This window comes from Sorex araneus, chromosome X (genome assembly GCF_027595985.1).
Source record: "Sorex araneus isolate mSorAra2 chromosome X, mSorAra2.pri, whole genome shotgun sequence".
NCBI classification, from domain to species: domain Eukaryota; kingdom Metazoa; phylum Chordata; class Mammalia; order Eulipotyphla; family Soricidae; genus Sorex; species Sorex araneus.
The window spans coordinates 372,044,492-372,069,491 of NC_073313.1; the positions used below are offsets into that span (position 1 = coordinate 372,044,492).

The window sequence follows — 25,000 nt, forward strand, 5'->3', positions numbered from 1 at the left end:
GTGCTCAGGGCTTAGTCCCGGCTTTGTGCTCAGAGATCGCTCCTGGCGGGGCTCTGGGGACTGTGTGTGGTGCTCCCTCTGTGCTCCCTCTGACCTGTTCTCTCCTCATTCCACTCGCACCTTGGCCCAGTGAGGGGGAGGAGAGTTCATCTGGCCGCCATCATTCGAGTCTCTCTCTGCTCCCAAAGGTTCCGACCATCATCACACGCTTAAGATGAATAAAAACTCAGCCACCAGCCCCCGGCCTTCCTGCGCTCACTTCGGGAGGAATGAGACCCGGGCTGGGATCGGGCTGGTAAGTGCTTCCTTCCTCTGCACCTTCCCGCTCCGTGGCTGTGAGCTGAAGCCGGGTCCCCCTCATGCCGCCTCCCAGCTCACACACTGGTCTCGGTAAGAAAACTGCCACACACACGGGTTCCAAACGTCTCTGTAAGGACAAAGCTAGGGGCCAGAGAACAACGGCCTGGATTGTCCTGGATCGGCCCTGAGGGCCCGAGGCCTGAGGCAAGGCACGGAAGCTTCCAGATGCAGTGTGGGGGGCTGTCAGCGCCCAGAGCTCTGAGTGGTCCTGCCCGCCAGCCCCTCTCTTCTCCAGGGACGAGCCCCAGCAGGGGACACCGGCGAGGGAGCAGTTTGTTCGGCTTTTGGTTTGGGTTCTGGCGGTGCCCTAGGGTCACTCCTGATTCTGCACTCAGGAATCACTCCTGGAGGTGCTCGGGACCATGTGGGATGCCGGGGATGGAACCCGGGTGGGCCACGTGCCAGGCAAGTGCCCTGCCCCTGTGCTGTCTCTCCGGCCCCGAGCAAACGGCGCTTACGTCTGGCTCAGTATACTCCGGTGCGGCGCAGAGGAAGAGGGAGCTCATGTACACGTGTGCTCGCAGCTGTGTGTCTGTAAGCCTTGTGTGAATTCTATGCGTTCCTTTGTCTGAACGCTGAGGCACGGCCTGCATGTGTGTATGTACCTATTTACATGGACTTTCCTCTGGGTCAGGAATGGCGGTACTAAGTGTCAACAGCCTTCCAGTTACATGAGGCTGGGAAGACAAAGATTCACGTATAAATGTATATATATCCTTGAGTGAATGCGTCGTGAGAAAAAGAGAGAGATTTGCTGTTGCTTCCAAAAAGATGGCTTCACTTTAGACTCTCCCTGCTTCTAAGAGGATTGGAGCAGATCTACGCCTATTTATAGGATGCAAGAGACTTTACGGTAAACTGGGACAGAAAATGTCCGAGAAAACAGAAATAAAGAACGTCTTCAGAAACCTGACCTGAATGAATTTTGAATACTGAAGCAAAAGGTTTTGGTGGCCAAAGAAAACAAAACCAAAAAAATTACTGAATCACGGACTAATATTTTGTCAATGATAAAAAAGATGCTGAAATTTAATTTGCTGGAAAAAAAAACCAAAAAATATTTTAAATACTCTAGGAAGGCATCATCTTTGCTTTAAATCTAGAGATGCCCTGGAGCTAACGCGGACTGAAGGGAAGAGAAAAGAACGTTGATTAGATTCTGCTTTACAGTCGACCATGCTGGCTAACCCCTGACGCAGTGAGAGCCGCTCCGAAGGGCTCTGGCTGGGGTCAGGGTGTCCTGCTGGGGCCGGGGGTCAGGGCTCCGGCTGGGGTCAGGAGCTTCACTCCCTGTACATCATGCAGAAGCAGGAGGGCGGCTGCTGAATGCAGCCAGTGAACCTTGGGCTTTCGCCGTAGCCAGCCGCGGGCCGTGTGGACGAGCTCGGAGACTGGACGGCGTCAGAGTCCCGGCTGCAAATACAGCGGCGGGTGGTGTGGTTGACACGGGGGCTTTGGGGCGTCCCTGCTCCAAAGACAGGCAGATCTACTGTGACCCTGAAGCCTCAAAAGCGAGCTGGGGACACTGAGAGCCTCGTGGCCCGTGGCCAAGGAACGCCAGCTCCACAGAGGCTCCAGTTTGCAGCCCAAGGCCACTGCAGGGGGCACGAAGCCGCCCTGGGCCAGCAGTGGAGGGACAGCGCGGAGTGCCCAGGCGGGCTGTCCCTTGGTGCTTCTCCACTCCTGCTAGCGCGGGCTGCTGCGGTCTCGAGCATGGCGCAGAACCTTACTGACCCAGGAACGATGCCACGGGACCACGGGATGCACCCGGCTGTCTTCGGGGAAGGACAGACAGCGGCTCAGGGGCCAGGCACGAGCCCACGGCAGCTGGAAGGGAATCTCGGGGTCCCGGAGGCTTGGAGACACCCTGGCTTCCTTGGGAAGGGTCCGCTGGCCCCGGGGGGTGAGGGGGGAGGGGCTGGAACCCTTCTCTCTGCTGCTCCTGCCCCTCGGAGCTGAGCTGGCGCGCTCACTGGAAGGAACCGAGTGCGAATATCTCACCGGCATCCTCCGGAGCGGCCCCGACACTGTGCACGGTCCCCACTCGCATCCCTTCCCTGCAGACACGCAGCTCAGCACACGGCACGTGGCACGGGGCGGGCTGCACGGCCCTCTGGCTGACCCTGGACGCAGGGGTGCTCCGCAGCCCCCTCGCTCAGCCCTACTCTCCCCCTCCGAGCCAGGGACACCAGGTGCCTTTCTCTGGGGCTGGGGTGGGCTGGCAGCCCCTGGAGCCACGCTGCGGTGTCTGTGTCTGTGTATCTGCCTGTACACGTGTGTTCTGTGTGTCTGTGTATCTGCATGTACACCTGCGCTCTCTGTGTTTTTGTACATGTACACGTGTGTCTGTGCATCTGTGTGCACATGTGTGTTCTCTGTTCCTGTGCATGTACACCTGTGTTCTCTGTGTGTTTCTGTGTGTATACACCTGTGTTCGTGTGTCTGTGTTTCTTTGCATGTACACATGTGTTCTGTGTGTCTCTGTATCTGCATGTACATATGTGTTCTCTGTGTTTCTGTGCATGTACACCTGTGTTTGTGTGTCTGTGTTTCTGTGCGTGTGCACTTTTGTTCTCTGCGTGCCGAAGCCTGTGTCTCTGTATATGCCCTCGTTTGCGCTGTTCCACCATGCCTGTGCACACGTGTGCGATCTCTGTACTGAGCAGCACACATACACCCACGATTAACCCTGCGCTTTGGCCGCTCTGCGCCTGTCAGGGACACGGGGTCAACGCGTCAGCACATGTCAGAGCGTCCTCAAGGGGCTCCCCAGGCCTGGTGAGAGTGGGGTTCCCCTGGACGGCCCCTCTGCCTCCTCTGAGCCCCCACACTAGGGGGGGGCGGATTGCCCAGGGGAGCTGAGCCCCCTCCCTCCGGCCTGCGCCTCACTTCCTGGAGCTGGGCAGAAGGTGCACAGCCCTAGGGCGCCGACAGCCGGAGCCCAGGGTGCCCCGCACCGCCCTCCTCCTGCTCTCTCTGCCGGGCACTCGGGGCACCCCGGCTGGACCGAGAGGGTCCAGCTCAGAGGAACATCAAGGCCTTGGGGGGGGGGGGGCGCGAGCCGTCCCGGAGGAGAGTGGGACGGGCTGTCCCAGGAAGCCAGGCGCCGGGTGAAACTGCTTCACATAATCAGGGAAACAGAAGCAACTCCTACTTGCAAAATTATGATTTTTGTTTGGCAAGATATATTGATTCAATCTCACACAGAAAATTGCAGAGGAAAAAATCCCTCTCAATAGAGCCATTGCAAAGCAGTTTCGCGTTTTTAATAAGGCAAATCACCCTGATTCCCAGTGACGCAGACATGGAGCTTCAGATCCAGCCAAGGTCCGTTTTCCAGGAGGCGCCTCGCTGGTTCCCCCGTCCGTCAGCAGCCCCGGGCGCCGGCACCCTCGGGTGCTGTGACTCAGTGACAAACGGGGAACAGCTCAGCGCCCTTCCTGGGATTCAGTGCCTACAACACGTGGGGTTGCTTCTCTGATATTCTGGCTCTAGGTTGTAAATAAGGTCGATTTATTCAGCCTGGAACTGTCGGCGGTTTCAAACTGTTCCCAGCAGCCGCTTAGACTGTGAAAGAAATCCAGTGGGCTGCCGGGTGCAGAGTAACCGGGGCCCTCTGGAGGCTCCCCGACAGCTTGGGCAGGGCAGTGACCAGGGCCAGGCCGGACGGGAGCAGGTCCCCTCACACGGGCCGACTGCAAGGCCTCGGGGACCCACACTCCACCACGGGCCCTGAGGCCCTAAGCCACGCAAGGCCGTGCCACGAAGGGAAAAGGCAGGTCTCGGTCTGTCTCTGTCTCTCTGTCTCTGTATCTGAGTCTTTGTCTCTCTCTGTATCTCTCTCTTCTCTCTTCCTCTGTCTCTCTGTCCCTGTAGCTCTCTGTCTCTGTATCTCTCTCTGTCTCTGTATCTCTCTCTGTCTCTGTATCTCTCTGTCTCTCTGTATCTCTCTCTTTCTCTCTTCCTCTCTGTCTCTCTGTCCCTGTAGCTCTCTGTCTCTGTATCTCTGTATCTCTCTCTGTCTCTCTGTCTCTGTATCTCTGAGTCTTTGTCGCTCTCTGTATCTCTCTCTTTCTCTCTTCCTCTCTGTCTCTCTGTCCCTGTAGCTCTCTGTCTCCGTATCTCTCTGTCTCTGTATCTCTCTCTGTCTCTCTGTATCTGTCTCTCTCTCCCTCTTGTCTCAGCATCTGCGCAGGATGGGCTGCAAGTGACCTGCCCGAGTGCCCGAGTTCTGGGCCCAGCCTCCACTTCCTGGCTGTCTCTGCTGCCATGGAGGGGTCCCCGGCCGCAGCCCACCCGCCCTGCACACGCCTTCCCTGCCTCGCGCGGCGTCTCCGTGGCGGCTGTCGCGTGTCCCTGCGGCCGTGCGTACGGGGAGCAGCCCTGCCCCACTGCGAATGAGCGCTGGCCCCCGGGCTGTGCCCACGCCGCCCGCCGCCCTCTCTGGGCCCTGGGAGAGCACAGAGCCCGGCCATCGCGGGCACCAGGAGGCTGCCCAGAAACTGGCCCTTAGCACCTGCCACCTGGGGGCCGGCGGGTGTCGGGGTGGGCGCCCCGCAGAGCCCAGGACCCAGGGCACACGCTCGTGTCCTGCTGGGGCCTCGCGGGGCCCTGGGGTCAGCGCGTGCGGGAGGCGGGAGCGTGAGGAGGAGCCCCCGGCTGGCTGGGGTCTGCCATCCCGGAGCAAACCCCGGCCCCAGGGACCCGGTGCTGGGACCCGGGTGCAGGGGGCCGAGGGCGCTGCCCCCAGGAGCGTGGCGGGGACAGACCCCGCCTGCCTGTGTGGGGACACGACCTGGTTAGGCCTGACCCCCATGGCGCCTGCTCCTGCCCCGGAGAGGGTCCACAGGCTGCCCCCGCTGGCAGCTCCCTGTCCGGCCCACTGGCCTGTCCCCCCAGAGGCCGGAGACAGAGAGAGACGCGGCCTTGACGAGTGACCCCGTCAGGCGAGTGACCCCTGGCCCCTCCCAGCACCCCACCCCCGGAGCTCCTCCTCGGGCCCCTGCCTTGCCGCACTGTCCAAACACCAGCCTGGCCTGGGCCTGCAGGGGCCAGCGTGTCCGCCGGCCAGTGAGGACCCTCTGTGAGCTGACCCGGATGGGGCGGTGACCAGGGCCAGCCCTGTCCCCTGCGACCACTTCGCAGCCCCTGGCAGGTTGGGGGCATTTCCCAGATGAAGCTCACGGCACTGGCAGCGACTCAGAGACGCGAGGCTGGGAAGTGACTTTCCCCTCGTCTCGCACCCGGGGCCAGGGACCAGCGGCCACTCCAGGGCCAGCCTGATGCTCAGATCCCCCCCCCCCCCCCACCAAGATCCACGTGGCCCTGCCATCCTCCAGCCCTAGTGCCGGCTGCCACGGGCCCTGCCCAGAGTGGAGGCCGTGTGCCTGGACAGTCCCCGGGACCCCGAGTTCTCCCCCCGATGGTCCCGGGGCCGCCTAGGGCTCCGCAGGACCGAGTGGGACGGGGCCGAGCCCGCACCCCGCTACTCACCGGCACTCACGGTGATGGCTTCGATGAACTGCTCCCGCCAGCTGTTGGTGCCCACCACCAGCGCAAGGTTGGTCTTCTTGATGAGCTTGTCCACAGTGCTCTGGGGACGGGAGTGCGGGTGAGGCCTCAGCTCTCGGGGCCCGGGGGTCCACCGAGGCAGCAGCACGCCCCGCCCTGCCCGGCCCGTGGAGCGAGGCCTCAGGGCCTGGGGCACAGCCCCACCCGGAGAAGCCCCGCTTGCTCCCCGCCTCTCAGCTGGACGCACCCCCGGCCCCTTGCACCCCCTGCCCCGCCCCCCAGCGTCTGCACGGGCAGAGGCCTGACTCGGTGGCACTGAATGCTGCTGCCTGTTGTCCCCGTGGGCGTCACCCTGGGATTTGGCCCACTCAGCTGAGTCCCTACAGGCCCGCGGGACCCCAAGCCCCGGCCGGCTGCACCTCTGAGCTCCCTCGGACCCCCTGAGCACGTGGCTCTGCTCAGTGCCGCCCCCCTGGCCCCGCCCACGCCAGCCGGCACCGCCCGGGAGCCAAGCGTGTCCTGCGGCCAGAGCGGCCAAGCGCTCCAGGACAGCGGCTGGTGTCCACTAGGGGCCAGGGGCTGCAGGGGCGCCAGGCTGCCCCCGACACCGCCGCAGACCCGTCCACTCCACGCCCCACTTACGGCCAGCGCCTGCTTGAACGCCCACTGCCCGCAGAGAGGCAGGAAGGGGCGATTGGTGGGCTGGTGTCCCCAAGTGGGCCCGCGTTCCACACGCTGCCCGGGACCGGGGGGCCGAGGGGGCCAGCAGGGTGGCCGGGCAGATGGACACGCCTCCGCAGGACTCAAGCGCCTCACTTAAGAGGCGGCTCCTGGGCCCCGTGGCGTGGCTGCCCTGGGGAGCGTCACCTGGCCGTGGCCGGCTCTCGAGGGCCGCGGCCTCTGCTCCTCCAGCCCGTGTCCAGAGCTGCCCGTGGCGGAGGAGGGGTCCCAGCCTCGCTGTCTGGCCACTGCCCCAGAAGGGGGACAGCATCGTCCTCCCCCACCCAGTCTCTGCCCTCCGCCTCTCGCTCTCGGCTGAGCGGGTTCCCGGTTACCCAAGGAGCTGGGGGCGGGCCTTGGCAGGTACCGAGCATCATGGGAACGAGAGCAGATTCCTGGGGGCCCGTCACGGGACAAAGGGCAGATCCTCCCCATCTCGGGAATCTCCCTCAGATTCTCGGGGGTCCCGTGCCGGAGCCGGGAAGAGGCCCCGCCCCAGCTAAGAGACAGCACGCAGTCTGCTCTGAGCCCCGGCAGGGCAGTGCGTGTGTGACCAGCCCGGGAGGGCGGGGCTGGTGGGCTCGGTTGGCCCCTTGGTGAAGGAGGGAGGGGTGCAGGGAGCGAGACCCCTGGGGCTCTCACCCGGGCCCGGCCCTCCCGCTGCTGCCCCCTCGACACCCAGACCAGCGTCTCCAGCGCCTGCTCCGGCCGGGGGGGGGGGGGCGGGGGTTGCCCAAGCTCAGCCCAGCCCTGGGCCAACACGGAAACCAAGATCGGTGGGGACCGGGCAGCGCCCCAGCCCGTCTCTGACGCACTGCGGGGCAGTTCTGAGAAGACACTCGGGCTCCGTCTTTAGTTTAATTTTTGCCTGTCTGGGGGCTACACCCGGCTGTGCTCGGGGTCACTCGGGGGAGCTGGGGGCCAGCGAGTGCTGGGCCCACGTGACAGCCGCACGCTGGGAAGGGACCTGGCTGTGCCCCACTGGTGCCAGGGCAGGGGGCGCTCAGAGACTGCAGGAGGCTGTGCCGCCCAGCCCGCAAACAGCGGAGCAGGATGGGGAGGGGCTGGGAGCTTCCGGGCCCTGGGAACAGCCACACGCCCGAGGCAGCTACTCCGGGGAGCTGAGCAGCCCAGAACCCGAGTCACGGGGCCCCCAGACACAGGCCACTGGCCGTGGCCAGACAGCCAGCTCGCTGGTGGGACGCTGTGTCCCCCTGGACGCTCCCGCCGCTGGACACCCCCTCCCTGCACCGACTGCAGGACGAGGGCGCGGAGGCCAGGGGGCCGGGCTCAGTGGGGGCTCTGAGGAAGGGGGTCTGGAGACCCCGGCCCAGCCCCCTGTCAATCACAGAGCTGAGCTGAGACGCGGGCCCCAGGGGGGTTCAGCCGCATTTTTATCTCTGAAACGCCACTTTCCTGGCCGAGCAATTTCTCTTCCACCCGTGTCCTATTGGGACCTCAACTGGCGAACCAACGGGAAACGAATCAGGCCCTGCTGAGGGGGCCGGGGGTGCCCTGTTAGCACAAGGGGTCTCCTGCCATCCCCTCTGGGGTCTCCTGTGTCCCCTCTGGGGTCTCCTGCCGCCCCCTCCGGGGTCTCCTGCCATCCCCTCCCGGGTCTCCTGCCATCCCTCTGGGGTCTCCTGCCGTCCCCTCTGGGGTGCCCTGTGTCCCCTCCGGGGTCTCCTGTGTCCCCTCCGGGGTCTCCTGCCGTCCCCTCCCGGGTCTCCTGCCATCCCCTCTGGGGCCTCCTGCCGTCCCCTCCCAGGTCTCCTGCTGTCCCCTCCGGGGTCTCCTGCTGTCCCCTCTGGGGTGCCCTGTGTCCCCTCCGGGGTCTCCTGCTGTCCCCTCTGGGGTGCCCTGTGTCCCCTCCGGGGTCTCCTGCTGTCCCCTCTGGGGTGCCCTGTGTCCCCTCCGGGGTCTCCTGCTGTCCCCTCTGGGGTGCCCTGTGTCCCCTCCAGGGTCTCCTGCCGTCCCCTCCGGGTGCCCTGCGGCCCCTCCTGTGCCGGCGGGCACACAGGCGCACCTTGAACTCGTAGGACTCCTCGATGATGACCTCCAGCCGCGTGTGCTCCCCCAGCACGGGCCGGCCCAGCTCCGCGATGCGCCGCTCCTCCTCCTCCTTGCTGGTCAGCGGCTGCCTGTCGTCGTACTCGTCTGCGGGGGAAGCCGCCGCGTGAGTGGGCGTCGCGGGGACCCAGCTGCCCGGGGGGGGGGCGAGTGCCCGGAGCGGGGCCGGGGGTGCACCCTGGTGGGCAGGGCCACACGGGCCCCCGGGAAGCCGCGTCCGTGCCGCCTCCCTGAGCGGCCACTGTGGGGCCGGGACCCAGCTGGGCCCGTGCACAGAAGGAGGCGCCGAGGGCACACAGGGACGAGGCCGGAGGGGCCGCCCTAAGCTCGGATGGGCCCCGGCAGCCACAGAGGGCACAGGACCCGGGAGGGCTGGCGAGCACCGAGCCCAGAGTCCCTGGGAACTGCCGTCCTCCTTCCCTGCTGGGCCTCTAAGGCACAGACAGACCCGGGCTCCTCCCTAGCCAGGGGCTGGGGCGGGACGGAGAGGGTGAGCGAGGAGAGCGCGGGGCGGGGCGGGGCGGGGCGGGCAGCCTCCTCCGGACACCGCAGCGGGCACAGTCTCCACGCTGCGGACTGCCTCCTGCCCTGGCCTGGCCTCGTCCTCCCTGCGCAGCCGAGGCTCCGTGTGGGGGTGACGTCTCGGGGGCGCCAGTGCCCCTCAGGAGGCGGCTGTGCGGATGTGGCCCACGTGCCTCACGCCTGTCTGGGAAGCCCCCGCGGAATGTTCTAGATGCTGCCCACGGCCAGGGCGGGAGGGGCGGGCGCTGGGCGGCCCTGGGTCCAGTCAGTACCTGTGATGGAGACTACGGTGGAGGGCCCGGGAAACTCGCGCGCCTGGACTTTCCGGAGGACGGGCTGGCCTGGGAGAGGACAGGGCAGAGGGGTGAGGGGCTGCGTGCCGGGCGGGGTGAGTGGGGAGCACACCAGGCAGTTAGTTGGGGCAGGGGTGCGGGTGCCGGGAGAGGGGCCGTTGGCCGTGCCGCCGTGCCAGCCCTGAGACCGTCCCGGGAAGGGGGCGGGTTCCCGGCCACGGGCGCTGGCAGGGCGAGGCCTGGGGAGCCTAGGGGGGCCGTGTGCAGATGGGCCCCAATGTGATGGCCAGCCTGGCATCCGCCGTGCAGCCAACACAGCGCCCAGCCTGGTGTCCAGCCTGGTGTCCCATGTGGCGTCCCATGTGGCGGCCGGCAGGGCGGCCTCGCGCAGCCACTTCTCCGAGCCTGGCGGTCAGGCAGGGCCGTGGTGTTGCTCCAACCCCAACTCCAGTGGGGCGCGGGACCAAGGACAGAACATCTGGGCGTGACGTGTGTTTCGCCGTCAGTGAGGTTGGTTCCTGGGTGTCAGTGAGGAATGGTCCTTCCCTGGCCGCTGGGCGAGAGCAAAGCCCCGTCCCGGGGCCGGGGGCCCGGTCAGCGCCTCCTGAGTGCCCTGTCTGCTGGGACCGCCAGGCCACTCTCTGGAGTCGGGTGAGGTGCTTCAGGCCTCGGTGCGCCCAGGAGACCCCTCAGTCTGCAGGGTCTGGCGTCAGGCCCGGAGTACCCTTCCCGTGAGGCGGGTCTGGGCTCTGGGGGGGAATCACGCCTCCCCCAAGCACCCCAGGGCTGTGCTCGTCCGGGAGGCACGCCTGCGAAAAGCCTTTTGAATTCCTCAAACATCCTCCTTCAAGCCCAGGGGCTCCACTGTGTGACTGTGTGACATGCAAATGTCACAGGGGCTCCACTCCGGTGCAAACGACTGTGTGACATGTCCAAGGCTTGGGGAACTATTTTTAAAACTCCTTTTAGTTTTTGGACCACGCCCAACTGTGCTCAGGGCTTGCGGCTGGCTCTGCACTCAGGAATCACTCCTGGAGGTGTTCAGGGGACCGGAGGGGTGCCGGGGATTGAACTCGAGTGGACCACATGCGACACCAGCCCCCTCCCTCCCCACTCCACTATCGCTCTGAACCATGAGATGGAGGGATTCTCTCCTTCCCCAGCAGCTCAAAACCTGGAATTTCAGGCTTCCCCTGGCTTCCAGAAAGCTCTCTGGGGCCACAGCTGTAATACCAAAGTCTTAGAACTTTCCTCACAGGCAAGGTGGCAGTGAAACCCGACATCTTGGGGTTGGAGAAGGAGCACCGTGATGATCAGAGGAGCAGGCCAATGCAGACATTTCCAGAGAGTTCTGGAACGTTCTCTCGTTCTAACTGCTCTCATTTCCAAACACTCAGATGTAAGCGTCAGCCGCCAGGAAGAACGTAACGGAGCACATGAAGTGTTGGAAACCCAGGCAGGAAGCAAGTCTTTCGTCTTGGCGGCGAGACGTGTTCCAGCAGGACACGGAGGCTATAGCTGGCCAAGTGTTCTAGAACTTGCTGTGAATTATCTCTGAGAAAAGAGAGCTGAGAAGCTACCTAGAAGCTAAGTAAAAGCTATTTCAAGTGAAAGCTATTCCGAGTGAAGGAAGTCCCTCCACACGCAACCTGACGCCATCCGTGGCAGAGGGGCAGGAAGCCGGCCCACGCGAGGTGGTGGGTCCAGCGCTGCTGACCCTCGCGACCCCAGAGCTACAATGGCTGGCTTCGAGACTGCCACCTCGGAGGGCAGAGGGCCGATGCCCAAGGTGACCAAGATGGCTTTGCCCGACGACGCCAACGGGTGGGGACAGTGCTTGACGCCGGGAAGGTCCAAGTGTGAACACCGGTGGTGGGCACCTGGTGGTGGGCCCCTGTCCGGGGCCAGCTGCCCAGCAGAGGAGCGCGGACGAGCGGGTGCTGGCCGGCACTTGGCAGGCAGGGCCGGAGGAGCCCTCGAGGAGGCCCTGGCAGTCCCGGGCTCTCCACAGGTCCTGCCCCTCTTCAGAAAGTCCCCGGGGCTCCGGAGCGTAGACAACACTGGTTTCCGGGAGCCCCCGCCCCTCAGGGCACTTCCAGAGTGCCCCCTCCCGAACTGGGTTCCGTGGTCCACTTTCAGAAGCGGCCCTTGGCCTGTGGCTTCCTCCCTGCGGCCGAGGCCACGCCTCTCCCACGGCTTGGCAAAGGACTCCCTCTCCGGTCAGCGCGGGCAACCGCAGGACAGCGCCTGGTCCAGAGAGGGCGCCGGAGGGAACCGTCTGCTCTGCTCTGGGCGCACGAACACGGCTTTCGGGTTGTGCTGTTCGCCGCAGAGGCTGGGCTGTTCGCAAGGTAGTGGGCGGTGGGGGGGGGCGGTGAGGCGTTCGCTGCCCTCCCGAGGAGCCCGGTCCCAGGGCCGGGGGAGAAGCACGGGCCGGCCGGCTCTCCGCTGGGCATTATCCGCTCCTGGTGCATCCTGAGCGGGGCCGGCCAACACTCCCAGGGGTCAACTCCTGTTCCCAGGAGCCCAGCAGTGTCTGGCTTACTCTGGCACTTTCTGGAACATCCGGAAGGTGCCCCGCCCACAATCGGGAGTACGTGAACATTAATCTATGGACAAGTGCCAAAGTGCAAAAACTGACAAGGGAAACACATGGAAAACGCACGCAGGGCCACTGTGACAAGCCCCGTGAGGGTCAGCGGAGCCCGCCCCATGCCACGGCTCATGCAGTGCAGGTGACACTCCACGTGACCGGGCGGGGTTGCACTGCACGGTGTTTGGGGTCGGGGGAATGAGAATCAGGAAAAACAAACTGTCTTACCATACAGGCATTTTCCTTCATTGAAATGAAAATGAAATAGAAAAGAGGTTTTTAAAAATGTCACGAACAAAGGGGGGGAGGCAGAGAGTAAAAAATAAACTCGGATGACGTTACACTTAAAAAATTCATACCTGTTAGTGTGAAGCCACCTAGAAGAGAGAGAGAAAAGAAATGTTACCATCGATTTCCCCTTCACTCGAAATGCCAAACGCAGTGACATCAGACTCCCCACAGCCAACCCGGGTGGCAGGACTCCCAGAGTCTATTTACAAGTATGGAAAATAGGAGAACAGCCACGCACGACTCAATACTAGCTGTTCTTTTAGGATCACAGGATTCAGTGCACAAATGTAATCCTCGTGCATACTTAAGAAATCAGTGGCCTTCGAAAGGTCATGCTCAACCGCAACGGAACAGGAGCTCCGTGACCTTAGCCAAAGCGAGGCCACTGGCCTCACAGCCACCCGGCTAGCAAATTGGTAGGAACCAAGGCAGGTCTGAGAGTTTCTGCCTCGTCTGAGAGAAATGGGGCAGTAACCTGGGCAATGGAGAGGAAATGCAAGAAATGAAATGCTTACCAAGCTCACTCAACAACAGGGCTGTGAAGGAAACAGACAGAAGACAAACACAGAATAAGAGACAAGATGAGTAATGAGAGTAGGAGGAATACCAGCAGAAAGAGCTCGGCAGGCCCCGAAGCACGGGAGGCACGCCAGGCGGATGGAGCTCCGGGCGCGTTCCCGGGCACGCCCAGAGACACGCGGGCGGCCTCGGAGTGCACAGCTACACACCCTCGCGGACTTCAGTGCTCTTCCCGTGCTCTCCTACAGAACCCTGCTCTGGGCCCGCACACTGCTCCCTGGCCGTCACCGGGGCGGAAGCCTCTGGAAGCCCAGCCGACCGCAGGGACTGAGGTCGCTCAGGGCCTAAGGCTGCTCGGTCCAAACGGCAGGAGCCCTAAGTCGGCAACTCTGGCTTCTCGCTCCTGCCCATGAAGAGCAGGACAGTTCCTCCAGGAAATCCTACGTAGGACGCCCTCGAGGGGGCTCTGCGGGTCCTGTTGGCCTGGTATTGGGGGTGTCGAGGAATCGGAATCTCCCGTCCATCTCAATCTGTGCTCGGGGAACCAGTACTGAGTGTGTTGCCCCTCTCGGCTGCACATGACGGCCAGCTGGACTCCTCCAGGAGATTAATTTCACGGAAACTGACCGGGGATGCCTACAGGGGCGTGTGTTTTCCTGAACTAAGCTGGGGGACGCCGGCCCCCGCAAAACCTGCCTTTCTCTACCGTGCTCCGGGCCCTACCGGTAGCTCTTACAGGTTAATGTGTCAAATAAATAGCCGGAGAACCTTTGCTGGGAATGTCACGGGGGTATTTTTAGACTGGCTTTATCTCAAATGGGGCTGCCCCGAGAGGTACCTCTGAAGTCAGTCTGTCATTTTCTTTTCTGTGACAAGAATCTGAAATCGAGAACTTGATTTCAAGGCATGAAATCAGATAGTGCTACCAGGGGGCTGCAGAGGGAGTTTTACAGACTTCACGAAGGCAATTACCGAACAGTGCTCGCTGCGAGCCGAGGACAGCTCCTTGCAGGAACCTGTCCCCAAGGAAGCACTTTCCCCGGCTGTTCGTGGGGCTTTATGAGCCGCACGTTCTCCCAAGGGGTCTTTCTCTGCCCCCACCGTTGAGGGGGTGCAGTAAGCAGGGCCACTCAGAGGGCTCCGGCTTCCTTTCCTTGTCGCCCCCGTGTCTCCTGCTACCTCTGTGACCTCCCGAGTGGGCAGGCAGCCCCTCCCTCCTGAGGCGGGGTCCCCAGGAGAAGCCACCAGGGCTGGGTTCCGTCCCTGTGTTTGTGTTCATCTCTGAACGGCCCTCATCATCGCGTGTCTGCAGTGAGCAGAGCTAAGGGACGCGCTGCTCGAGACCCACGTGACGGCACAAACAGGACCGTGGCAGAGGCCCCGAGCGGCCCAGAGGAGAGAACTCCCTGCCAAGTGGACATTAAAGTCCCGTGCCCTAAGTGAGCGCCGGCCCCTCCTGGGGGTCTGAGATCAGAGCCCAGAAGAGCTCAGACAAACCCGGCATTGTGGGCAGGCACTGCTGGGCATGTCTTTTTAACACGTGTGTCAGAAACGTGTCCCTGTGCTATGGACACATGTAGGAGAAAGGAGAATGAGGCTGAACGACTGAACCGCTCCTGGGTTACGAGACCGAATGGGCTGGGGCCTCATGTCCAGGGCGCCTTTGACTTTGTAATTTTCTCCCGTGTCACCCCCAGCAATGCTCAGGGCTTGGTTCTGGTCCTGTGCTTGGGGACACGGGCAGGGCCGGGGGATGGACTGAAGGTAGCCGCAGGCCAGGTAAGTGCCTTGCCCTGTCCTAGCTCTCAGGCCCACGGTGGGGGGGGTCTTTTCGTTATTGTTTGGGGGCCACACCAGGGGATACTTGGGTTCTCCTTGGCTCTGCAGTCAGGAACTAGCCTGACAAGGCTCCCGATGATACGGGATGCCGGGATCGAACCCGGGTCGGCTGCACGCAAAGCAAGCACCCCAGCTGCTGTACTATCTCTCTCGGTGGTCCCTTTGATGGTCACCCTCGCTAGAGTATCGAGGACGTCGTTCTCTAGGGGTCTCTGTTCTTACTTGCTGTGGAACGGGGCTCCCTGGAGAAGCCCCTTGCTGAGCTCTCCTGACGTGCCCCTTGACGGCCACTAGACCTGCCCACTGCTCCTAAGTAGCCAGGGGTCTCCTGCCGCCCCTGAGGGGCGACGCCGGACTCCGCTGTCAGCGCGAGGTCCGAGGGAGGGCCCGACACCCTCTGTCAGAGCCTGGCTTCTGAGCTAGGGAGGCCCCCGGAGACCTGTGCTCCGCCTGGCTGTGCCGAGGGCGTTGCCCAGTGCTCTGGAGCACTCGGGAGGGACAGGGACAGCGCGGAAGCTTCGAGGGCAGCGAGGAGAGGAGAGCGTTAGTGAGTGTAGACCACGAGAAGAGCACAGTTTCTCACTGGGTGGCTCTGGTGACTCTCACACCTTTCAGGCCGCTCCTTATCCACTGGGGCTCCTCCAGCACAAGGGAGAAACTGCACTCTTTCTCGTACTCCTCGCGGTCAAATATCCTAACGGTAATGATCTTCCTGCGGGGACACAAGACAGACGCAGAACAGACGGTTGGCGTCACACGCTCATGCTGGGCGGCCAGGCCGGGTTACTGGGAGGTTACGGAGGAGACGGCAGCACATGGGCTCCTCGCCAAGAGACGGTCGCCTGGAGCTCGGGGGCCGCTTCGCCGCGCCCCTCCCCAATGCCTCCCGCGCCACCGGCGGGCAGGAGAACCCCGAATTTGGACGCGGAGCCAGAGAGCTGGCTTCCTCCGGGCAGAACGGGCGGCGGCACCCACTCGCCCGGAAACGGACGCTGCCCCCCCAGCCACCGGCCGGCCGGGTCCCCGCGGAGTCCCGGCCGGGTCCCCGTGGCCCCGCGAGCTCCAGGCCCCGTGACGTGGCGGGAGGGATGTGTGCGGTGAGTCACGTTCCCAATGAACAGGCATCCGGGAGCACAGGCCGGCAGAAGCTGGGGGCTGCGGCCCGAACAGCTCCCCACCTTTCTTCTCACTCATCTCCACCAGGCGGGGCTCTCCGATCTCAAGGAAGAAGGTCTTGTTTTTCTCATACTCCTCATCATCAATTACCTTGACTGAGATTGTTTTGCTGCAATAGAGAAGAACAGAGATTGACGGACAAGGGCCAGAGCAAAGCGAGGAGAGGGAGCAGAGCAGCGGTTAGCCGGCGGGGAGGGGGAGGCAGCGGCGAGCCGGCGGGGAGGGGGAGGCAGCGGCCCCGCGTGTCACTCCGGAAGATGGGTGCGAGGCCGGGCCGCACGGAATCCTGGCCCCAGAGGGTGTCCCAGCCGGGGGCGGGGCTGTCAGCGGAAGCAGCAGAGAGAGTCGCCAGCCAGTGCTCCCGCCCTGCCTGCTGTGCCCCTGCAGCAGAGAGGGCCCTCCCGTGGCACTGCCTTCTGCTCCCGAGTGCCACCTCACGAAGGTGACCCAGGAGAGCAGGCACACGGGTCCCTCTGCCGGCCCCGCTGTCCCAGGCTCACGGGGGAGCTGGGTGGGCTCGGCCTGTTTCTAAGGATGGAAGCGGCTGCCTGAGGTGGGGGGCTCGGGGACTGTCACCCACCACTGCCAAGGCTGCATCTTGAGACTCCTCCGAGCCTCTCCCACCCCAGGGCAGGGGGGCTGTGAGTGACAGGCAGGTGGGGCAGATGCAAATATTATGCAAATATTATGCAGATCCCAACTCCCCAGAGGCCCCGGCAGTTCTGAAAATAACCCTAATGTGACCTTCTCGTCCAAGGCCCTAGTCCCTTCGTGTGCGACGGCCTCCTCGGAGCCCTAACGCTGTCCGGAGCTGTGTGGTACGCCTATGTCTGTCTCCCCCTCAGGTAAGAGCGGTTCTGACTCGAGTTTCCGAAATGATGCGCTTACACTGACACACACACGGGCTCACCGGGGCGCACACGGCTGCGTTTCGGCGGAATCTCCCGGTTCTTGGAGGGAAACGGCCCCCAGTACCTTTCCCTCCCCTCACCCCGGCCTGCACGACCACGGGCAGAGGCAGCCAGCAGAGGCCGCCCCTGTCCCGGGCCAGCAGCCCCGAGGCTGGCCACGTCCCTCTCTCCTCACGGGAGACCCGGCCGGCGGGAGGGTCACCCTCGGAGGCCTCCCTGGCGAGGAGCAGAGGCCCGGCCTTGTCCCTCTCAGCCCAAGCCCAAGCCCGAGGCTGAGGACAGGGGCAGCCCAAAGGGTGGCAGCAACTGCCACTGGGCAGAGCCGCAGCCCACGGAGAGACACAGTTCAGCCCGCGGGTGCGGGGACCACTCCCCGTCTCGCATCTAAGGCCTTTTCTGAGTCCACCTGTTCGCTTAGCCAAAGAAGCCCGTCCCCAGTGTGCAAAAAAATCATACATGTCCAAGCGGCATCCCACAGAGAGAGGCGTCGGGCAACAGACCAGTGTGCTGCTGGCCGTCATGCATGTTGGCCCCAGAGACACGGGTCCGAGACACACGCGAGGTCGCAGCACGTGTTCCTTCCACAGAAGCTGTGCAAAGGGTGGCGATGTCTTTGCAGAAAAGCAATGATCCTTCCCATTTCCGACACAAATCTGGTGCCGTGGGCTAGATCCAGCCAACCTCCCTCTCTGCTCGGTTCCTCCTGCGGCTGCCCCCGTCCACCCCAGGACATTAGCTGCTGCTAAGGGGAACCCCAGGACATTAGCTGCTGCTAAGGGGGACGGAGGGGGGTGTTGCCCCACAGACCAGGCTCCATTCCCTGAACCTGAGTGCGGGACCCAAAGGCCAACATGGGGGTCCCTGTGCTGGACACGACGGGGCAGGCCCCTGTCAGCTCCCCAGGAGACGTCCCTCTCCTCTCCACCCTCCTCCGAGTGCGTGAGACGGAGACGCCAGAGACGTGGGAGCCCTTGGCACGCGCCCCTGCGCTGCCCCCACCTCGCGGGCCCACAGCAGGCAGACGGGGGGGGGGACCCCCATGGCCTTGTGGTCTCAGTGCTGACCCCGAGAGGCGCAGGGCGTCACCAGCCCCCACAACACACCGAGCCACAGTTGCTGTGATGGCTCCCACGTGAGTCAGGCCCTGGCCCTGGGTTTGCCTCGGCAGAGTCAAGCTAGTCCTGGGAGCACTGGCGCTCAGAGGATGCTGCCGTCCATCTGCACGAGGACGAGGGGCCTGTCGGGCTCCCCCTGGGCTCCCCCAAAACTCTCCCCCCTGCCCCGGGCCCAGAGCACAAGGAAAAGTGCTCACCCACGTTCAAACATTTCTTCTCCGTTCATCCACTATTATTATTTTGGTCTCGGGGCCATACCCAGCAGTGCTCGGGGCTCACTCCCGGCTCAGTGCTCAGGGAGCACATGCGGTGCCCGGGACTGAGCCTGGGTCAGCGCCCCGCGAGGCGCGGGCCCTCCCGCTGTGCTGGCTCCAGGCTCTCCCTGATCTTCATTACAAACGTTTCAAAATTGATTCTGGAAAGACTTTGGGCTTCAAGCCTCGCACCGTCTAGCTGAAAGATTCTGGAGTTCCTTCCCACCCGCACCCGGGGAAGACGTCCTTTGGGCCTCTTGTGCCCAAACCCTGGCACCGAGAACTGCCATTCTCCCAGCACCCAGCATGGGGTGGTGCAGGGGAGTCGCATCAGCGGAGACTGTGGCCATGCCAGTGAGGGTCGGCGCGACCTGCCCCTCTCCTGCGCACGCCGGCAGCCTTCGACAGGGGGAGCGCCCTTGCAGGTCCTGGGCTGCCTCTCAGGCCCTGCGGCCTGCCCACGATGGTGCCACGGGCCCTGCGGCCTGCCCACGGATGGTGCCACGGCCCCTGCGGCCTGCCCATGGACGGTGCCACGGGCCCTGCGGCCTGCCCACGGATGGTGCCACGGCCCCTGCGGCCTGCCCACGGATGGTGCCACGGGCCTGCGGCCTGCCCACGGATGGTGCCACGGCCCCTGCGGCCTGCCCACGGACGGTGCCACGGCCCCTGCGGCCTGCCCACGGATGGTGCCACGGGCCCTGCGGCCTGCCCACGGACGGTGCCACGGGCCCTGCGGCCTGCCCACGGACGGTGCCACGGCCCCTGCGGCCTGCCCACGGACGGTGCCACGGCCCCTGCGGCCTGCCCACGGATGGTGCCACGGCCCCTGCGGCCTGCCCACGGACGGTGCCACGGCCCCTGCGGCCTGCCCACGGATGGTGCCACGGCCCCTGCGGCCTGCCCACGGACGGTGCCACGAGCCCTGCGGTCTGCCCACGGACGGTGCCACGGGCCCTGCGGCCTGCCCACGGACGGTGCCACGGGCCCTGCAGTCTGCCCACGGACGGTGCCACGGGCCCTGCGGTCTGCCCACGGACGGTGCCACGGGCCCTGCGGTCTGCCCACGGACGGCGCCACGGCCACGGGATACCCCTCTTTGGAACGAGCTCCCTTGGGCCTACTTCTGGGTTTGCTCTCTTCACGGGGAGAAGCAGGCAGGCGGGCACAGCCCCGAACAGCAGGCCAGCCGCTTGGGGCCAGCCGGCCGCACGGACTCCGTGGTCCCCAGCGTAAGCTCTGTCACTCAGAGGGGAGCAAGGAGCACAGGGTGGCGCATACTTTCCAAGTGTCTCACTCGATCTTCCTTTTGGCTCTGTGGCCACACTCTGCTCTGTGCTCGGGGCTCTTGCCGGGCAGGACTCAGGGTCCCCCCAGAGCCGGGGAGGGCGCCGGGCAGCTGCGTGCAAGACAAACACCCGCTCCTTGCTGCACTGGCTCCATCCTTCTCTCAGGCCCTGGATTTTATTTTTAAATATATATCTTTGTAAAATCAAACCGCTTTTCCCTCTTTTTTAGAAAATTCTATTTTCTGGAAATGAGCAAAGCAGTTGGGAGTCTTCAGAAAACTTTAAAATATTTCTCAAGGTGGCCAACACCTTTCTGGAAACACATTTTGATTTCACTTCTTAAAAAAGCACATTTGGTCGAGAGAGATTCCGTCCATCGCATGGAAAAGTACAGGCCGTTCCTTCTGATTCTGCAGCAGCTCTGAGCGGCCGGATGCCAGCGCCACGCTCCGCCTCTGCTCCCCCCGGGCCTCGACCTGTCCCCGGACCCCAGAGCGCACCCCGGCAGCCAGCACGCTGGGGTCCAGGCGCCAGAGGAGGGCCTGGGCCTGCCAGCTCCCGTCTCTGGCCGGCACCGTGCTGGTCATGAACCTTGGACGTGATGTCTCCATCTGGAGAGAGTGGCCGCCCTAGCTCCTGCTTTGGGGGTCTGAAGTCTTGGTGCTGGGACCCCCAGAGCTGCACCCCCTGCTCCCAGGGGCGCCCCAGCGTCCCCAGGGAAGTGTGTGATTCTGGGGATGCAGGGTGAGGTTACCACCCCCGGAGCATCCCCCTGGCCTCGGGCACATTCCGGGTGGTCTCGCCATGCAGACATCGGGCACCCCTGTGGCGGGACCCAGACGGGAGGCTGGTGGCATCGACGATGCTTCCTTAGCCCGGAGTTGACCGGGTCCGAGAGTCCAGCCTGCACAGGGCCACCAGGCTCTCCGGAAGGGATTCCTCGGAGTCCAGGTAACGTCCAGGGTGCCCCGTGCACCGGCGGCCCCTTTGTCATGCCAAACACACGCGCCTTTGTGCCAGTTTAGGAGCTGCCACGGGGCTCCTTGGCCCCTGCCCCGTCTAAGAACGTGGAAATAAGTGAAGCTGATTTCCAAGAAATTGCCGGGAGCCCCTGGCAGAGATTCCTCCTCTCCAGCATCCCACGTTCCTGGGAGGCCACTGATCCCCTAAGGTCCTGGCACCTCTGGCCCGTCCCCCTCGGTCAAGATGCTCTGAAGTTGCTTCCCCAGGAAACAGTGGGACGATTGGGCTGACTTGGCTCTCGAAAGTGCCGGGTGCATCTCACAGCGGGAGCCCCGCGGTCCGGCTTGGCGGCACTTTGCTTCCCTTTAGCTTCTCTTCCCTTCCCGTCTGTCCTCCCCGAGAGACTCAGGCACAGAGCAAGTGCTCGCCTCACGCTTACGCCCAGGATCTCCCCAAGGATGCCGAGCCAGGCATTGCCGGACACCCTGAGACAAGTCAATCGTGAGCGAATCGATTTTTCTAGGTTCCCGTGTCTGTCCGAGCCTCACAGCTCCTCGGCCGACGACTAAGCTTCGAGGCTTCGGGCAAACCCGTCTCGGCACGCGTGTTCGGACTCTGGGTTTGCGTGTTCAGAGGAAGGCGGCTGCCGCGCGGCCTCTCAGGGGCTTCCTTAGGCGAAATATGGGCCGGCCCGAGCACTGTGTGTCAGAGTCTCCAGGAGCCGATGGAGCCGTGCGGGGGGTTAATCCTCCAGGAGTCACAGTCACTGAGACTGACCCGGCACTGCCCGGGTCCGGAGGACACCTGGGAGAACTTCACGGGCCTCCGGGGTTCCCGCCTCTTCCTTTATAATGTCGTTTCTCTGCTTTGGGGCCACACCCAGTGGTGCTCGTGGCTCTGTGCTCACGGATCCTTCCTGGTCACGCTCGGGGAATCACGGGGTTCCAGGGACTGAGCCCCGGGCAGCTGCAGGCCAAGCAAGAGTCCTACTGTGTGCCCCGCGTCTCCAGGCTCTCCCTCCTCTCTGAAGGCCGAGCTCCCGCCCTGGAAGGACCTGCAGGAAGATCCCTCAGAGGTTGTGCCAACGTCCACCTTCAGCGACCCCTGGGGCTCCCAGGCCGTCACCACCATTTGTACTTGCACCTGGGGGGCGGCACATCCAGTCCGGATCTGGGCTTGTGGGGCCTGCTCAGTGGAACTGACGGGACCGAGCCACTGGTGCCTCAGTTTCCCCACCCGTACAGGGAGAGCCGGGCTGTGGCGGGATTCTGGGCGGCCAGATTTCTCCCGCCCTGCAGGGCCTTCAAGTTCAACTTCCTAAGTGCCACTTGGCTTTCCCTGACAGCCCAGACAAACCTCGACTCTGAGCAGACTTTTGGGCTTTATTTCCAGGAAATCTGACCAATTATCAGACAAAAATTTGTATTAGACCGCCCAGACAAACCTCGACTCCGAGGAGACTTTTGGGCTTTATTTCCAGGAAATCTCACCAATTATCAGACAAAAATTTGTATTAGGAACTTGGTAATTCTGGGCTTTTTCATGAGTTGCCATTAAGCCCGTGTCAGCCGCTTTCCTGTAACTGGACTGTTATTTTCTCAAAGTGCATTTTGCTGCTCAGTAAAGTGATGTTTGCTCAGGGCTGAGGGTTTGACAAATGCTCAATAAGGAAAAGGACGTAAAAACGACCCTAAGCCCACCACCAGCAATTACACGCAGCAGTTAAAAATGGCCGCTCTAGGCCTTCGACACACCCACATGCATAATTTGGATGCATATATGTGTGCGTGTGCAAATTAAATCTGGTGTCATGATTTTTTGATGCTACTGTTCAAACATTTCTCATGACAAGAAAAAAAGTCTAAGATCTCCTTTCTAACGGCAGAGACTCTCCATGAAGTGTCGGAATAGATGAGGAACTCACTTCCTTCCCGGATAGGTCGGCTGCCTCTTACCTCCACCACCCCAACTAAACTGCTCTCTCTTTGACTGGGGAGGTAAAACAGTTAAAAAATGAAGGTTTGGGGCTTTCAAAGGGAGAAGGTACTTGGCGCTAACTATACAAGTTGAATTTCCCGGCCCAAACTCCTCTTGACCGCCTTGGGGCCTTTCACGGAAGCTTCTAGAACTCTCTAGAAGAATCCTCTTCCTTCCTGGTCCTTATGTAAGCTCTGTCTGAGCTCTGCCCGTGGGCAGCTCCTCTGTCCAGTTTTAAGGCAGGAGCTCTTCCCTTGGTAAGCTCAGCCTCCGGCTGGCTGGGCGGGAGATTTCAGGGACCGTCCCCGAGCACTTCCCGAGACAGCTCCCTGGCCCCAAGGCTTCCCTTCCCACTGCGACAAATGACTCCGACTGCTGGATCACCCCGGAGTCCAGCCGCCCGTGCCGGCCTCAGCGCGGCGTCCGCGTTCGCCGTCCAAACAGCGTTTCTTCCTTTGCTGCTGGCTCCTGCCCACCGGCCCCGCGGATGCCTCAAGCCTCACTCACGGGAGCGTCTCGCACCCCAGCCCTGCAGGCGTGCGGACCAAGACTCGAGCAGAGCATCAGAGGGGCACGCTCCCTGCGACCCCCCAGCCACCACCCGCCCCGTCAGCCTGGGCTTCGTCCCGTGTGCTCCTTGCACGCCCCAAGCCCGAGTTCAGCAGAGAACAGCTGATTGCCTCCGAGCGGAACACGTGTCTCGCTCACCTCCTCACCCCTCTCTGCCCCTTGCTTGTAAGGAGCAGTTTCGCCGAGTCAGGCGGTGTAGACGCCGGTGGGTTTGCAGAATGCAGACAAGGCCCTGTAGGAAGGCTTCGAGCGACTCGGGATTAACCGCGGGCTTCCGAGGGGGCTCGAGGAGGCTTTCGGTTTCTGACTTTGTTTTATTAGGCACGACAAGGGATACGCGGTGAGAGTTCCGAAAGCAAGTCCCCATCACCTTCTCACCTCTGACGCGCGTGTAACTCCACACAGACATTCTCCTCAGTGGCTCTCTCCCGGCCGTGCCTGCCCGAGTTCCCAGACCCTGACAGCGAGACCGGGCCTGCGAGACTGGCATTCGCAGACTCTGACGGTGACGCACAGGTCAATACTTTACATAAATATGTAAATACAGGAAACTGTTTGCTGCCCCACCTCAGCCAAATTACTTCCTCGAGCTCCAGATCTCACTTCCTTCAGACGTGAAAGGAGAAAAGCCCCAGGGCTGAGATAGATCAAACAAGAGGGAGAAAACCTCTGACTGCCTGGCTGCGTTTCCGTGGGCTGCTCGGGGAATTTTCATCTCACTTTGTCTCCTCCTTTGGCATGGAGCAGGCTCGGGACTGACTGACGTTTCCCCAGAGAGCTGAACAAAGCGCAGTGACGGGTGATCAATGCCCGCCCTCACGGGCACGTGCCCACAGACCCCCTCTGAGTGGTCAGTGACCGGTGATCAATGCCCTCACGGGCACGTGCCCACAGACCCCCTTTGAGTGGTCAGTGACCGGTGATCAATGCCCTCACGGGCACGTGCCCACAGACCCCCTTTGCGTGGGACTGGCTCAGAAATCAGAGCCGTGAGTCCAGCTGACGGCAGGGCCCGCGCCTCCCAGCACGCAGGGGCCAGGCTGCTGCCCAGCTGGGCGCTGATGCTGTCATTTTACCCCGTGAACGTGGAGCTGGCGCACTTGAACATTCAGAGCTGGTGCCCAGAGAGGGATGGCACAGAAGACTCGAGGGGCGTTTCCACGGCAGCCCTGGGCCCGGGACCACTCTGGCCAGTTGGTAGAGATGAGAAATTTCCAGGCGGTGCAGATGTCACTTAGCCCAGGCCCCCGTAAGCTGTTTCTCGGCCTGAGGCTCACCGCCCTGGTGTGACGTCCGGAGTCCCGGAGCCTCTCTAGACTCCCAGACGCACCAGCCCTCTGGCAGTCTGAACCAAGTGTCTGTCACTAAGTCAGCCCCCCACGTGGTAGTCCCCGGCGAGGGAGAGCCAAGGGGACCCACAGTCACAGCTCTGGGGCTCCGGCACCCACTTCGGGACGAGCCGGCCGTGCTCAGGAGCAGGGGGCTGTGGCACCAGGCCTGGGGGCTCTGTGCCCCGCCCCACATGCCTTGTCACACAGGGTCGCTGGCTCTGTCCACCTCGTCCTGAGTGTGCTGTGCCCCCGGGCCCTCCGTGGCTCTGGAAAACACCACCCGCAAGTCCCAAGGTGCAGAGCGCGGCCTCCGGGGCAGGGCGGGCGGCCCGTGTGACCAAGGTGACCTGTGTGGGGGCAGCCTGGGCTGTGGCTGGGACTCCGGGGCCACTGCCCGCAGCCGGGCCCTCTCAGAGCCACAGGGTGACGTGCCGACTGCCCCGACAGCAGCGACGTCGGCAGGGACAGAGGAGGAAGGTGGACTGAGCCCCAAGGGGCGACAGGCAGGCGCCTGCACCACTGACCCCAGGGACGGGCCTTCCCGCAGCGGGAGGACAGCGGGGAGCACGCGCAGGGCAGGGGGGCGGAGCAGAGAGGGAAGGAGGGCAGGTGCGAGGGGGGGAGGCCGTGCCGGGGTCTCTTCCTGCCTGTACTCGGTGAGACGTGGGCGGAGGCCGGGTCTGCCCTGGGCGCTGA

The 25,000-nt window shown here is 63.2% G+C and overlaps 1 protein-coding gene across 10 annotated transcripts in view; it reads right to left on the reverse strand.

Moving 5' to 3' along the window:
• SLC8A1 (solute carrier family 8 member A1) overlaps nucleotides 1-25,000 on the reverse strand; it is a 158,553-nt gene that overhangs the window by 9,361 nt on the left and 124,192 nt on the right. For 3 of the 10 annotated variants that reach the window (XM_055120348.1, XM_055120347.1, XM_055120346.1), the window contains exons 3-9: nucleotides 15,897-16,003; nucleotides 12,876-12,896; nucleotides 12,429-12,446; nucleotides 12,298-12,312; nucleotides 9,456-9,524; nucleotides 8,618-8,748; nucleotides 5,854-5,953 (exon numbers count right to left, since the gene is read on the reverse strand). In XM_055120348.1, coding sequence (XP_054976323.1) covers nucleotides 5,854-5,953; nucleotides 8,618-8,748; nucleotides 9,456-9,524; nucleotides 12,298-12,312; nucleotides 12,429-12,446; nucleotides 12,876-12,896; nucleotides 15,897-16,003 — 461 coding nt within the window. The remainder of the gene's footprint in view (nucleotides 1-5,853; nucleotides 5,954-8,617; nucleotides 8,749-9,455; nucleotides 9,525-12,297; nucleotides 12,313-12,428; nucleotides 12,447-12,875; nucleotides 12,897-15,896; nucleotides 16,004-25,000) is intronic. The other 7 variants (XM_055120350.1, XM_055120349.1, XM_055120352.1 and 4 more) reach the window with 7 other exon arrangements.